We start from the raw sequence: 16,978 nt of genomic DNA on the forward strand, positions 1-16,978 counted from the left end.
TCCCTGGGAAGAGTGGGACCGCCAGGACGGAGTGGGCCTGAAGGAAACCTTCTTTCTTTCCTGACGTGCCTGTGGCCTTTGCTGGTTGGAAGGGTTTTCCGCCGTATTGAAACGGCGGAAAGTCCGAAAGGGACGAAACTGACGCCTTGGAGGAGGTCTGCGAGGCTTGGAGGGGAGAAGAGAACTCGTACCTCCGGTAGCGTCCTTAATAATCTGATCCAATTGTGATCCGAAGAGACGCACTCCCTGAAAAGGCAGATTGGTCAGAGACTTTTTAGAGGACAAGTCCGCCAGCCAGGCCTTGAGCCAAATTGTACGTCGGATTGCCACGATGTTACTTGACGCCTGAACTGCGCAAGATGCGGCATCCAGGGAGGCAGAAAGCAGATAATCCCCCGCATGGGAAATCTGATTGGCGAGATCGGCCAAATGCTCTGGTCGTGCCTTATCCAGAATGCCCTGCCGAAGGTCGTCTGCCCAAGTGGATATGGCCTTTGCTGCCCAAGAAGAAGCAAAGACTGGACATACCGCTGCTGATGCCGCTTCGAAGGCAGATTTTGCTAGAGATTCTATGATCCTATCATTAGAATCTTTTAGAGACGCCACACCTGACAGCGGAAGGACCGTATTATTAGAAAGTCTGGACACGGGAGGGTCCACCGAGGGAGAAGCGGCCCAGTTGTCCGTGAGCTCTTTAGCAAACGGATACAGTACGCCGAGACGCTTTCCTCTTTGAAAGCGTCTGGTCGGATCTGCTCTCTCCTTTGTAAAAATCTTTCCAAACTCAGAATGGAAGGGAAACACCCTGCATGGTGTTTCCGCCCGTCTGAACGAAACCTCCTGATCTGAGGATTTCGCAGGGGCGTCAGCGATGTCAAAGGTATGGTGAATCGCGGCAATAAGGTTTTGCACCGTAACCTTCATGTTCGCATCCTGGTCCGAATCCAGCTCTAAGACCCCTTCCGATTCCGAAAGCGCTTCGCCTGACTCGGGAGAGGAGGCCCGAGAGGGAGACTGCTGGGGTCTATGGGGTGAGGTAGGACGAGGGGAGGACTCCGCCTGGAGGTCCTGCCTGGGCCTCTTGCGACTGCCGCTGGCTGGCTCAGATGGGACGTCCTGAGACGTGCTGGGTCCCGCCGAAGCTCCCAAGGGCAACTTGTTCAGAACGGCTACTAGGGACTGAGACACCTTGGTGAGGTCTGCCACTGACTGTGATAGAGGAGGCCCAGCCCGGCATGGGGGGCTCACTCACCACTGGGGCTATGGATGGCTCCTGAGCGGCGTCGGGCTGGATTGGATTGCTACAGTCCAGGCAGAGGGGAGTGGACTGACCTGAGGGAAGTTTGCGATTGCAAGAAGAGCACGCAAAGTACTTGACTAAGGTGCCAGAGGAGGCAGGGGGACGAGCGCGGTCAGACTTAGAATTAGACATACTGACGGACAGTCACTGAAGCCTTGCTGGAAGGTTGGGGGACAGGAGGCAGAGGAGGGTGTCAGGCTGCAGTATGCAGAGCTACTCACGGTCCGGTGTCCTATCGCAGCTTCCAATAAATGGAGATGCACGGTTTGTCCGGCTTGCAGGGGCACGGCTGAGGGAACAGCGTCCGGCTGACAGGCTGCGAAAATGGCGGCAGCCAGAGAGGAGCCGAGCAGGAAGCGCGCGCTTTCCTGCAGATGCAGAGGAGGGAGGTAGGCGGGGCTAGGCGCCGATGATAAAAATGGTGCCGCCCGCTAAGATGGTAGGGTGGGAGGGACGGCGCCGCCTCCGGGACGCTCAACCTGAAGGGAGAAGGCCGTGGGCGGGCTTAGAGCGGGCGGGAGGGAAGCCCGCCCGAGAATGGAGAAGGGGGGCGTGGCCGCGACGCCGGACAAGGCCCCAGATGAAGCCGGGGCCTGGATTAGAAGAGGCGGCCGCCTGTCAGCACAGGGCGGCGCGGAGGCGTCGAAGAACCGCCGCGGTGGCTGCTACTGAGGACAGCTAGGACCCGGCAGAGGGGGGGGAAGAGCTGTCCGATAACCAGCCAGGGCCTAAATAGCTGCAGCGGCCGCCTGGAGGGGTCGCAGCACTGTCACAGCGACCGCTGCCGAAGAATCCATGGAGTGGCCTGGCGTGGAACCCGCAGGGGAGAATGGGACTCAGGTCTCATACTTACAATCCTGATCCGTTTCATCCAGCGTACTGTTTCAAGGAGAGTATCCTGCGCCTCAACCGACCGACCGGCTCTGGTAGGCGAGTGGGTGGGAGACGGGGAGCGAGGACCATCTGGAACGCCACATCCATGTTAGGGGTCTTGGTCCTGCTGTAGACTTATGAGGATACGGGGTGGCAGTACACGCCGTACTCATAGTCTCTTTGTGGGACTACAGATGTGACTATTCACACTGTATCCCTCCGGAAAAACCTGAAAAGAAACGACGCACATCGAGGTAGATATGGGTCTAATCAAAGACCCGTGTCCACCTCCTACTGACACTAAGCTAAACTGAGGAACTTCCTGCCGGTCGGTGGGGTGTATACGGCGGAGGAGGGGCTAACCTTTTTTTGTGCATAGTGTCAGCCTCCTAGTGGCAGCAGCATACACCCATGGTCTCTGTGTCCCCCCAATAAGGCGAACGAGAAAATAAAGTTATAGCTCTCAGAATAAAGCGATGCAAAAATAAATTATTTTGTCTATAAAAGTTTTTATTTGTGAAAAAGCACCAAAACATAAAATTTTTATATATATATATATATATATATATATATATATATATATATATATATATATATATGGTATCGCTGTAATCGTACTGACCCGAAGAATAAATTGGATCACTCGGGGGTTTCATCTAAATCAAGTCACTCAGATTTATATGGAAAGTGCTCAGCATAGAGCGCCGGATAAATGTGATCCCAAACATTATGTAAAATATTCCCAATAAAAGCTTCAACTCAATCCACAAAAAAAGCAAGTCCCCACTCAGGTCTGTTATTGTTAACGGAAATATAGGGGGCTTCCACGTTACTGATAGTACTAAGGCTCTGGAAAAGCCAAATGGCTCCATAACTCTCCAAAAGATATTCAGCAAATTCTGTGCTCCCAAATCCAAATGCCCCCTTCCTTCTGAGCCCCACAGTGTACCTAAAACACATATAGCGTCCACATATTTGGCATTTCTGAAGCGATGAGAGCCTGTCTAACTTTCAGGTGCATGTCTCCAGAAGTACAGGCTGGGTATAACGTACTGGTGACTACAACGACAGTTTGCAATTTTCACTTGGCAACATTCATTGCTGCTTGTTTCTGGAAAATAGCCATGGTGACAAAATGAGCACGACACCTGTAGATAAATTCCCAAAGGTGTGTAATTTCCAAAATGGGGTCACTTGAGGGGGGATACTGCTCTTCTAGCAATTAGGAGCTCTGTATATGGAGTCTGCAAACTCTTCTATGAAAATCTCCACTCCAGGAGGCAAATAGCCATACGGAGAGACTCCGGAGGAATGGAGCGCTAAGTAGTACTGTAGAGCTACATATGGGGTATTGCCACGTTCAGCAGAAATTGTGAGACAAACTTTGTTGCCACTTGTGTGAAAATGTAAAATCCGGGGCTAAAACTAAATTTTGATGGTAAAAAATGTAGTTGTTTTGTCTTCACTGCCCAATGGTATAAAATTCTGTAACACACCTGTGGTGTCAATATGATCACTGCACCCCTCGATGGACTCATTGAAAGGTGTAATTTGCAAAATGTGACCACTTATGGGGGGGTTCTGCTGTTGGGGCACCTCATGGGCTCTCCCCTGTGGGTCATGGCACCTGCAAACCATAAGCGTAAAATTTGGCGCTCCTTGCCTTATGAGCTTTGCACTATGCCGGAAAAATATTTTCCGATTACATGTAGAGTGTTGGCGCACTCAGGAATTTTTTTTTTACACAACAAACTGAGGTCCAAGTTTTCCTATTAGCCGACAGCAAAATTAAAAACTTGGAGCAAAATTATTGTGAAGAAAATGTTATTTTATTATCTTCACGGCTCAATGTTATAAATTTCTGTGACGCACCTGGGGGCTTAAGGTGCTCGCTACGCACCTTAATACATTCCTTGAGAGGTGTGGTTTCCAAAATGGGGCACTTGTGGGGGGGTTTCCACTGTTTAGGTACATCAGGTGCTCTCCAAATGGGACGTATTGTCCGCTAATGATTCCAGAAAACTTTACATTCAGAAAGACAAATGACTCTCCTTCCCTTCCGAGCCCTGCCGTGCGCCCAAACAGTGGTTTTCTCCCTCATATTCGGGTATCGGTATACTCGAAATTGCACGACAAATTGCATGGTGCAACTTCTCCTGTTACCCTAATGAAAATGCAACATTTTGGACTAAAAACATTTGTGGGGAAAATTTTTTATTTTTTCACGGTTCAACATGGGAAGGGAAGCAAAAGACCAGAAAAAGCCATACACCTGACAAATGCTGTTGAGAACTCTGCTATTAGAAGTGGAAAGGAAGAACAAAGACAAAAGAATCTAAATAATAAAAATATTGGAGAAAGAGAAAACAGTCACAAACTAAAATGTTTCTATACTAATGCACAAAGCATGGGCAACAAGCAAGGAGAATTGGAACTACTAACGCAGGAAAAGAAATATCTCGTCATTGGAATCACTGAAACTTGGTGGGACAATACACATGATTGGAATACAAGACTAGAAGGATACAACTTATTTGCAAGAAACAGACTTGATAAACGAGGAGGAGGTGTTGCATTGTATGTTAGAAACGCGTATATCTGCACAGATTGAAGCTTCAGAGACTGGGAGTTCTGTGGAAACTGTTTGGGTAAGAATACAAGGACAGAACAATGGAAAGGACACCATTGTAGGCATTTACTACAGGCCGCCTGTGCAAGCTGAAGATATGGATGAACTCTTTATGCATCAAATGGCCAAGTTCTCCAAAAAATATGACATAGTTGTCATGGGAGATTTCAACTATCCAGACATTTGTTGGGAATCTCTCTCAGGCAAAACTAATAGGTCAAGGAAATTCTTATCCTCTCTTGCTGACAACTTTATCTTCCAAAAGGTAGGGGAGAAAACAAGGGGAACTGCTACCTTGGATCTAATCCTTATAAACAGGGAGGAAATGGTTGAGGAGGTAAAAGTGGCTGGGACCCTAGGAGGTAGCGACCATGCTATTTTAGAATTTTGGATAACTAGAGGAGGAAGACCTGTGAAGACTCAGACGTCAAGGTTAGATTTCACAAAGGCAGATTTTAAGGGATTCAGAAAGAGAATTGGAGGGATCCAATGGCTGGATATCCTTAAAGACAAAAATGTCCAGGAAGGATGGGAAATCTTGAAAAATGAAATTCTCAAAGCACAATTGTTAACAATTCCAAAAAGAGGGAAGAATAGGAAGCATTTAAGGAAACCAGGATGGATGAACACAGAACTTAAGCACATGCTAAAAAGGAATAAAAAAAGTTTATAAAATGGAAAGAGGGAGGCATATCTAAAGAAGAATATAATGCTGTCTGCAGAACCTGCAGGGCACAAATCAGATTAGCTAAAGCTGAAAATGAATTGAGGCTTGCAAGAGATGTCAAAAGCAATAATAAAGGATTTTGGGGATATGTCAAAAGTAAAAGAAAAGGATGCTATAGGATTTTTACAGGATGAAAATGATGAAATGGTAAGACAGGATGTTGAGAAGGCTGAACTTTTAAATTCCTATTTTGCATCTGTTTTCTCTCAGAAAGGACATGTAACATCAACTGTTCTTCTCTGTCCTATTAAGGTAATAGAAGAATCCATGATATCTATAAACAGAAAGATAGTAAGGAAACACTTAGCTAACCTAAATGAATTCAAGTCTCCAGGTCCAGATGAATTACACCCCAGAGTATTGAAGGAGATAGCAGAAGAAATTTTTGAACCCCTCTCCATAATCTTTGAAAATTCTTGTAGAACAGGAGAAGTGCCAGAAGACTGGAGAAGAGCAAATGTTGCTCCTATCTTCAAAAAGGGGAAGGTGGTGGACCCAGGCAACTATAGGCCGGTGAGTCTGACTTCTATACCAGGAAAGACCTTTGAACAAATTATTAAACAACATGTATGTCAGTACCTGGATAAGAATGAAGTGATTAAACAGAGTCAGCATGGGTTTGTAACTAATAAGTCATGTCAGACTAACTTAATTTCCTTCTATGACAGAATCACTGATTGGGTGGATCAAGGAAATGCTGTAGATATAGTATATCGACTTCAGCAAAGCATTTGACAAAGTCTCTCATACAATCCTTATTGAAAAATTGACTCAGTATGGAATGGACAAGGCAACTGTTAGGTGGATTCTTAACTGGCCTAGTGATCGGACCACTGGCTTAGTGATCGGACCCAAAGAGTGGTCGTAAATGGCTGCACATCCAGTTGGAAGAATGTCTCAAGTGGGGTACCACAGGGCTCTGTCATGGGCCCTGTATTGTTCAACATCTTTATCAACGATTTAGATGAAGGAATTGAGGGTAAACTGATTAAATTTGCTGATGACACAAAGCTAGGAGGGATAGCTAATACTAGAGAAGAGAGAGAGAGGATTCAAAAAGATATAAATAAACTGTATAAGTGGGCAGCAACTAACAGAATGGTTTTTAACAGGGAGCAATGCAAAGTACTACATCAGGGCAATAAAAATGAAAAAAGCATATACAGAATGGGAGGAATAGGGCTAAGTGACAGCACATGTGAAAAAGACTTGGGTATACTAATAGATCACAGACTGAATATGAGTCAACAGTGTGATGCAGCAGCAAAAAAGGCAAATGCAATTCTAGGATGTATTAACAGAAGCATACAGTCTAGATCACGTGAAGTCATTATTTCCCTCTACTCCTCTTTGGTCAGACCTCATCTGGAATATTGTGTCCAGTTTTGGGCACCACATTTTAAAAAAGACATCAACAAACTGGAGCAAGTTAAGAAAAGAGCGACCACAATGGTGACCGGTCTGCAAACCCTGTCTTATGAGGAAAGGTTGCAGGATTTGGGAATGTTTAGTTTGCAAAAGAGAAGACTGAGAGGAGACTTAATAGCTGTCTACAAATATCTAAAGGGCTGTCACATTGTAGAAGGATCAACTTTATTCTCATTTGCACAAGGAAAGACTAGAAGCAATGGGATAAAACTGAATGGGAGGAGACACAGATTAGATATTAGAAAAAACTTTTTGACAGTGATCAATGAGTGGAACAGGCTGCCACGAGAAGTGGTGAGTTCTCCTTCAATGGATGTCTTCAAACAGAGGCTGGACAAACATCTGACTGGGATGATTTAGCGAATCCTGCTTTGAGCAGGGGGTTGGACCAGATGGCCCAGGAGGTCCCATCCAACTCTACGATTCTATGAACATTATAAACTTCTGTCCAGGTACCTGGGGGTTCAATATGCTCACCATACATCTAGATCAGTACCCTGAGGGGGTCTCGTTTCCAAAATTGTGTCACTTGTGGGGAATTTTCACTGATTAGGCACATCAGAGGCTTTCCAAACGCGACATGGCATCTGCCAATTGTTTGAGCAAAATTTGTATACAAAAAGTCAAATAGAGCTCCTTCCCTCATATGGGGTGTCTGCATGCTCAGGAGAAATTACACAACAAAGTTTGGGGTCTATTTTTTCCTGTTACTCTTGTCAAAAAAAAAAAAAAATATTGGATCTGAAGTCAATTTTTTGTGAAAAAATTTAAAATGTTTTTTTTTTTTTTGTCAAATTCCTGTGACGCACTGGAACTGTTAATAAACTTCTCGAATGTGGTTTTGCGCACCTTGAGGGTGCAGTTTTTAGACTGGTGATACTTTTGGGTATCTTCTGTCATATAGACCTGTCAAAATGACTTAAAACGTAATGTGGTCCCTAAAAAAAGTGGTTTTGTAAATTTTGTTGGGGGGGGGGGGAAATCGCTCGTCAACTTTTAACCCTTATAGCTTCCTAACAAAAAAAAAATGTTGGTTCCAAAATTGTGCTGATGTTAAGTAGACATGTGGAAAATGTGATTTAACAACTATTTTGTGTGACACATGTCTGTGATTTAACAGCATGAAAATTCAAAAGTGGGAACATTTTCACCAAACTTTGTTTTTCCACAAAGAAACGCAAGTCCTACTGAAGAAATGTTACCACTATCATGATATCCATTGAAGAGTTCCAGAAGTATTACTTCATAAAGCAACAGTGGTCAGAGTTGTAAAAAGTGGCCTGGTCATTAACGTGCAAACCACCTTTGGGGATGAAGGGTTAATTATTCCTCCCTTGTTTTTTTTTAACTGCGTAAAGGAGGGTGATTCAAACTTACATTTATTTTTAAAAAAATCTTAGAAATTATTTTATATTAAAGGGGTTGTCCAACCTTACGGTACAAATCTGCAGTCACTCTATGTGACTGCAAATGTGTATCTTCACAATGCGCACACTAAGAGGATTCTCAGAATTATGCAATTTGCAATTAATTCTGGCCACATTTCAACTAGACTTGTCAGGCATTGCTCAATACCACAGTTGCAGCGCACGTCTGGTCATCATGTGACTGCATGTATGCAATCCGCATAATTACGGTCATGCACCAGCCGCCAGGACCACAGAATCTGTGAGCTGTGAGGATTCAAGTCTGCAGTCACAGATTGACACACTATCCATAAACCGAGAGATGGTGAGGGAAAACTTAGTCAATTTAAAATGAATTTAAATCTTCTGGTCCAGATAAATTATATCCTAGGGTACTGAAAAAGCGATGAGGAAATTGCAGAACCACTAGCCAGAATTTTTGAAAAATCCTGGAAAACAGGAGAAGTCCCAGAAGTTTGGAGAAGGGGAAATGTTGTCCCCATCTTCAAAAAATGAAAGAAGACTGAGCCAGCAAATTACAGGCCTGTGAGCCGTACTTCTATACCAGGAAAGATCATTGAAAAAATTTAAACAGCATGTATGCAAGTACTTGGATAAGAATACAGTAACTAACCAGAGCCAGTATTGGGTTGTAGCAAACAAGTCATGCCAGACTAATCTAATTTCCTTCTATGATGGAATCACTGACTGGGTGGACCAGGGAAATGCGGTATAGTATATCTCGACTTCAGCAAAGCATTTGATCAAGTATCTCATACTATCCTTATTGAAAAAATGAGTATGTAAGGGATTGACAAGGTTTCAGTTAGGCAGATTCATAATTGGCTCAGTGATCGTACTCAAAGTGGTAATAAATGGATGCACATCTAATTGGAAGTGTGTTTCACATGGGGTACCACAAGGCTCTGTCTGTTCCCCAGTATTGTTCAACAAATTTGCAGACGATGCAAAGCTATGAGGGACAGCTAACACTAGAGAAGACAGATAAAGGATTCAGAATGATCTAGATAAGCTTGAACAATGGGCAGCAACTAAAAGAATGGTATTTAACAAGGAGAAATGCAAGATTCTACATCTGGGCAAAAAAGAAAGAAAATTACATCTACAGAATGGGAGGAATAGAACTAAGCAACAGCACGTGTGAAAAAGACTTGGGTATACTAATAGATCACGTGAAGTAATTATCCTGCTCTACTCCTCCTTGGTCAGGCCACATTCTGGAATACTGTCCTGTTCTGGGCATCATATTATATATATATATATATATATATATATATATATATATATATATATATATATATACACACACACACATACATACATAGATACATACATACACATATATATATATATATATATATATATATATATATATATATATATATATATATATATATATATAAAAAGACATTGAAAAACTGGATTAAGTTCAGAGAAGAGCTACCAGGATGGGGAGAGGAGTGCAAAGTATGTCCTAGAAGGAACTGTTAAAGGATCTGTGAATGTGTAGCTTGCAAAAAAGCAGAAGAGGAAATTTAATAGCGGTCTACAAATATCTGAAGGGGTGTCACAGTGTAGAGGGAACATCCTTATTCTCAATTGCACATGGAAACACAAGAAGCAATGGAATTAAACTGAAAGAGAGAAGACAAATTAGATAAAACTTTTTTACAGGGTGATCAATAAGTGGAACAGGCTGCCACGAGAAGTGGCGAGTTCTCCTTCAATGGAAGCCTTCAAATAGAGGCTGGACATACAGCTGTCTGAGATGGTTTAGTGAATCGTGCATTGAGCAGGAGATTGGAGAGGCCCCCTTCCATCTCTATTAATGGGAATCGATCATAGAATGTTAAACTCATTAGGGGGTCTCTACACAGCAAAACATTTCGGAAATAAAGCACTGAAGCTGGCGGCCCCCTGGACAGGGCCGAGATCCTCAAGGGGTCTAGCGTGCCTGCGGGCCACATGTGCAGAAAGGGAGCAGAGGGAGCGGGGAACAAGTGAGAAGAATCTTGATATGTGTATGTGAAGAATGGCATAATAGGGGACATTATTACAAGACAGGGAACAGAAAGGGGCATTACTACAATGTGGTGACCAGTATGGGGCGTTACTACAAAATGAGGACTAGGATGGTCACAATCCTATAAGGAGGAGAGCAGGTTGGGGGATTTTACTACAAGATGAGGACCAGGATGGGGGACCTTACTACAATATGGGTGCCACCTGGATGCGGGACCTTACTACAATATGGCGGGGACCCCGATGGGGGACCTTACTACAACATGGCGGGGACCAGGATGGGGGACCTTACTACAACATGGCGGGGACCAGGATGGGGGACCTTACTACAATATGGTGGGGACCAGGATGGCGGACCTTACCACAATATGGCGGGGACCAGGATGGGGGACCTTACTACAATATGGCAGGGACCAGGATGGGGGACCTTACTACAATATGGCGGGGACCAGGATGGGGGACCTTACTACAATATGGCGGGGACCAGGATGGGGGACCTTACTACAATATGGCAGGGACCAGGATGGGGGACCTTACTACAATATGGCGGGGACCAGGATGGGGGACCTTACTACAATATGGCAGGGACCAGGATGGGGGACCTTACTACAACATGGGGACCAGGATGGGGGACATTACTACAAGATCATAGAATCAAGAGAGTTGGAAGGGACCTCCTGGGCCATCTGATCCAACCCCCTGCTAAAAGCAGGATTAGCTAAATCATCCCAGACAGATGCCTGTCCAGCCTCTGTTTGAAGACCTCTACTGATGGAGAACTCACCACCTCTCATGGCAGTCTGTTCCACTCATTGATCACTCTGTCAAAAAGTCTTTTTCTAATATCTAACCTGTGTCTCCTCCCATTCAGTTTCATCCCATTGCTTCTAGTCTTTCCTTGTGCAAATGAGAATAAAGATGATCCTTCTACAATGTGACAGCCCTTGAGATATTTGTAGACAGCTATTAAGTCTTCTCTTTTGCAAGCTAAACATTCCCAAATCCTGCAACCTTTCCTCATAAGACATGTTTTGCAGACCGGTCTCCATTTTGGTCGCTCTTTTCTGAACTTGCTCCAGTTTGTTGATGTTTTTTTTAATATGTGGCGCCCAAAACTGGACACAGTATTCCAGATGCGGTCTGACCAAAGAGGAGTAGAGGGCAATAATGACTTCATGTGATCTAGACTGTATGTTTCTGTTAATACAGCCTAGAATTGCATTTGCCTTTTTTGCTGCTGCATCACACTGTTCACTCGTATTCAGTCTGTACCCCACTTGAGACATTATTCCAACTGGATGTGCAGCCATTTACGACCACTCTTTGGGTCCGATCACTAAGCCAGTTATGAATCCACCTAACAGTTGCCTTTTCCATTCCATTTTTTTCAATAAGGATTTTCCATTCCATTTTTTCAATAAGGATTGTGTGAGATACTTTGTCAAATGCTTTGCTGAAGTCAAGATATACTATATCTACAGCATTTCCCTGATCCACCCAATCAGTGATTTTGTCATAGAAGGAAATTAAGTTAATCTGACATGACTTATTAGTTACAAACCCATGCTGACTCTGTTTAACCACTACATTCTTATTCAGGTACTGACATACATGTTGTTTAATAATTTGTTCAAAGATCTTTCGTGGAATAGAAATCAGACTCACCGGCCTATAGTTGCCTGGGTCCACCTTCTTCCCCTTTTTGAAGATAGGAACAACATTTGCTCTTCTCCAGTCTTCTGGGACTTCTCCTGTTCTCCAAGAATTTTGAAAGTCTATGGAGAGGGGTTCAAAAATTTCTTCTGCCATCTCCTTCAATACTCTGGGGTGTAATTCATCTGGACCTGAAGACTTGAATTCATTTAGGTTAGCTAAGTGTTTCCTCATTATCTTCCTGTTTATAGATATCCTGGATTCTTCAATTCCCTTAATAGGACAGTGAAGAACAGTTGATGTTACATTTCCTTTCTGAGAGAAAACAGATGCAAAATAGGAATTTAAAAGTTCGGCCTTCTCAACATCCTGTCTTACCATTTCATCATTTTCATCATGTAAAAATCCTATAGCATCTTTGACTTTTCTTTTACTTTTGACATATCCCCAAAATCCTTTATTATTGCTTTTGACATCTCTTGCAAGCCTCAATTCATTGTCAGCTTTAGCCAATCTGATTCGTGCCCTGCAGGTTCTGCAGACAGCATTATATTCTTATTTAGATATGCCTCCCTTTTTCCATTTTATTAACATTTCTTTCGCCCTTTTTAGCATGTGCTTAAGTTCCAGGTCCAAGGATGGGGGACTTTACTACATGAAGTTTGCCAGAATAACCATATGGTGCTACCTAAGACAAAAATACTGTACGTGGCCAATTGGTGGAAACTTCTAAAAATGTGAAAAAATTCAACACACATGAAAAAATATTTTGCCATGAAAAATGCTGTTTTATATGCCACATCCATAATAATCCAAGCTTTAAAACTGTACCATAAACCTGAGGCCCAATGCTATCTCTTTGGGAGGGCGGTAATGTCACGATGGGGGCAGGCTTTGCAGCGTTGAGAATCTCCCCCCCATGTGCTCACCCACCTATCCTCTCTCTCTTTCCCCATGTGCTGATTTCTCCCATCTTCTTTGACCTGTCTAACCCATGTGCTATCCCCCTTGTCGGCTGTCTCTCTCCTTCCTGTGCCGTTTTCTCCCCCATGTGCTGTCCCATTTGAGCCATCTCCCCCCGGAGCTCTGTCTCTCACCTTTGTGTCTGATCGTGTATGGAACATACCACAGCTCCTGGGCAGGGGAGGAAGCAAGAGACAATACTGACATTACAGCAGGAGATCGCAGAGGATACATTTTGTGAGGTAAAATATTGTTTAAAAACAGTCCGTGAAATATTTTACCTCACCAAATGAATAATCTGTGATCCCCTGATGTAATGTCAGTATTGTCTTTTGCTTCCTCCCCTGCCCAGGAGATGTGGTATGCTCCGTACACGGTCAGACACAGACAATTTTTAAAATGAACTTTCGTTCGTGGGAAAACCCCTTTAATGTGACTGGCTTCCTCTGCCTGTAGACACATGGCGCATCTGCCGCCGGGATCAGCCGATTGATTCACTGCGCCTGCGCGTAATTCACGCAGGCGCAGTTCAATGGTGTTTCGCAAGTGGTACCGCGAAAGAGGCTGCGTGAGGGTGTGCGTGTGATTGTGGTGCGTACGGCGCGTATATAGTGTGTGTGTGATGCGACAGTGTTCCGCTGGTGGTACCGTACAATAGGTTGGTACCAGCAGCAGTTTCCATATTGAGACACCCATCACTTAGGTGTCCCAATATGGCGGTTGGTGAACCTCCTCCGCTTGGAATTCTGGGATACGGTTACATCTGGACAGAACAGGAAATGAAGACATTACAAGGCAATTATATATTGTGATGCAGTGACCCGTGACAGCTAAGGGACGCTGTATGGGCTTCCCAGGACATGCATGCAGGCGTTCCCTTTATTGTGATGGGGAAATGGTGAGCGGCAGGGTTGTAAAAGGCCGATATGTATCACAGGGGTGGGTGCCCTGTGATGGAAGCCGGAACGTATTTTAATCAGTAGATATACGGCTGATGGTTTTGTTTTACATTGAGAAGGCTTCCAGGTGATTTGGTGAGATGGGTGGGACAAGTCACCTACAAACCCACCCAGGGGCGTGTGTCTGAACGCCCAAAGTAAAGCCTGTGTGTGTGTGGCTGGGTGTGTAAAGGGACCTGTAGTGAGGTCATGACCATGTGATCCATACCTCACCTGTGGGTGTGGTTATGTACCATATAATGTGCCTGAGGTATGGTCACATGGGGGAGAGTGCATGGACCTGATTGGTTCGTGTGGAAGGCCTAGGTGTTGGAAGGTGTGCTACCTTCCTGAATAAAGCACGTGGTAGGCTTTGGACCTGGTGAGGCCGGTGTGTTGGGAGATCCTGGGAGTAGGATCAGATCCCTGAATAGCACCCGCTGAGGCCTGTGTGTTGGGAGATACTGGGAGTAGGATCAGATCCCTTTACAGCACCCGGTGAGGCCTTTGTGTTGGACGGTCCCAGGAGGGGATGGACGTCCTGAATTGCACCCGGAGTGGCCTTGTGTGAGCAGAGTCTGTGACGGCCTGCATTGGGGGAGCTACTGACCTTTGTGGGTCTGGACTATCTGGAGTGATCTGGTCACAAGGTCGGTGATCAAAGCAAGGCAGCTTCCCCGGGAGAGAGGACTAACAAAGTCGGCATCTGAAGCAGGAGCTCCTGAGAGGTAACCCCACACATGGGGAAATAACTGTTGGTACTTGTGATGTTCCGTGGAGGTTACTGAACTATGCAGGAGTGCAGTCTCCCACGGCAACTGGACAAAGTGAGAAGTCTGTCGTGTAGAGTCTGCTATATAATGTCGTGTATTGTGAAGTACTCTGGACTACGAGTTAGGTCTGTGATGTGCAACATGACCTACGGTTTATGCTGGATAAATAAACCGTATGGACAGTTTTATGAGAAAAACCCATGTCTGACCTGGAAAGAAAGCAGCAATCCAAATTCAATATTTTTTTCTTTGTGAGGGCCATATACTCAGAGTTTGAGACCTTTAATCTATGGAATGATATTGCTGGTGGAATGTGAGGCAAGATCATTTATCAAATGAATGGCAATGGTTATCTTCTTCCAAAAACAGAAAGTGACTTGTGAGCATTAAAAGGGGTTGTCCACTACTCACACCCCCTTTCTCAGTCCCTATATATCCCCCTGGTAAAATAATAAACGCTTCTACTCAGATGCTGCTGTTGCAGCGGTGTCAACACGGACGCTCCCGGGGGTTGTGTGACATTATTATGTTCCCGCGATCCACCAAAGGCAGGGAGAGTGAAGCCATAGCTGATTGTCAAATGATCCCTGCAGCCAATGTCATGCAATCCCAGGGAGAGGCAGTGCCAACAACACCGGAGTTAAAACGTTATCTTACAAGGGGGAAACACAGGGATTCAGAAGGCTTGGCTCTTAGAGTGGGGGTGGTGTCTGGGAAATCTAGAAAAAAAAAATTCAAGTGTTTATTTAAAAATATGGAAGTAGCGAGGCGATGTCCTCAACAATCAAAGGCAGCTCATTCCAATCCTTACCCTAGATCCCGCCAGACTTGAAGCCCTGGTCCATTGTCTTTTAAAACGGACCTAGCAGTAAATGCCAGATAAGCCAATAAAGCTAGTGGTCCCCAGGACCCAGTGCGTGACTGAGCTGGCATTTCCTACCATTTTCAGTGTGTTGAGATGTGACCAAACAGGGGAGACCATTGGGAAATATATAAGCATGTGAATACCCTATTTATTAAACTGATGGCTCGATCATACATTAAAAACTTCTAACTATTTACCTTTCGGGTCTCCCCTAATTCCTCAGATTGCGAGCAGGGCCCCCACTCCTTTTGGTATGTGAATTATGCATTCACATTTTAGAGGGGACTTGTACAGATAGTAAAGACATAACAGAGTAAAGTGCTGCAGAATATGTTGGCGCTATAGCATTGTAAAGTGTAGCGGAGGGAACCATTTGGGAGTTTGTATCAGTTACTTTATTATTTTAAAACCAAACTGATCATTTTGAGAGAAATAAATAAAATAACTGCAGGATAATCCACTTAGACCATAATTTTACAATTCTGCATTTATCTTACCTGTATCTGTGCACAAAGATGCCTTTGAATATGGAGTTCATCATGTTTTCTATTTCATCCTGGTTTTCTTGAAGCTGTGAATCAAAACCATGACAAATTAAAAATCTCTGGGAAATCTTCATGGCCAGCAGCAATCCACCCTGGATCAGGAGTGCGAGCACGGTTATTTCAGAAGAAGGCCGCAGGGATACCTCTTTCCGTTTCTGTAGCAGCAGCTCCAGCCTCTCGTTGGCTCTTTTACCAATCATTTTGTTCCTCTCCGTCTCATACTGTCGCTGGGTGTTGTCCTGGTGAATACTTAAGTTGAGTGCAACGTTCACCAGTGCGGTCATCAGCTTCATGGCTGCACGCAAAAAAAAATAAAATAATAGCCTGCTTCATTTACCCTATGCTAATCAGAAAATAATAAAAGTCCCCAAAAGATTTATGTCATCCTGTATTGCATCACAAAAAAAAATTCTATTATACATATTCTGCTATTTTAATAGTAAACACAAGATATCATAACATATATAGCAATCGTGTTGTGTTAGGTCATTAACACCACCAAGCCATCAGGAAGGTACATTTCTGCTGCTCAAAGGTTTTTACTTCACAGTGGATCAGAACGGATTGTAGCAAACTCACTATTTGATCTGAGCAGACTGACTGCTCATGAGGGTAAGAATGCTTAATGCTGAATAGAAGCCCCCAACCTGACCTGGAAGAACTGAAAAATAAGTTATTATACTCACCTGCAGGGCGGTCCAGTCCTGGTGGGTGTCGCTGGTCTCGGTCTGGTGCCCCCCATCTTCTGAGGATGACGCCCTCCTGCTTGCTTCTTTTGGATGACGTGACCCTTCATCATCCATACAGTCTCCCCGGCATCGCGCTCCTGCACACG

General features: G+C 44.3%; 1 protein-coding gene across 3 annotated transcripts in view; it reads right to left on the minus strand.

Annotated features, from left to right (window-relative positions):
- STAG1 (STAG1 cohesin complex component) overlaps positions 1-16,978 on the minus strand; it is a 253,841-nt gene that overhangs the window by 59,278 nt on the left and 177,585 nt on the right. For all 3 annotated transcript variants that reach the window (XM_073576500.1, XM_073576501.1, XM_073576498.1), the window contains exons 8-9: positions 16,287-16,438; positions 16,096-16,169 (exon numbers count right to left, since the gene is read on the minus strand). In XM_073576500.1, the coding sequence (XP_073432601.1) occupies positions 16,096-16,169; positions 16,287-16,438 (226 nt within the window). The remainder of the gene's footprint in view (positions 1-16,095; positions 16,170-16,286; positions 16,439-16,978) is intronic.

The sequence above is a fragment of the Dendrobates tinctorius genome, unplaced genomic scaffold, assembly GCF_039654945.1.
Source record: "Dendrobates tinctorius isolate UK_male_01 unplaced genomic scaffold, ASM3965494v1 ptg000049l, whole genome shotgun sequence".
NCBI classification, from domain to species: Eukaryota; Metazoa; Chordata; class Amphibia; order Anura; family Dendrobatidae; genus Dendrobates; species Dendrobates tinctorius.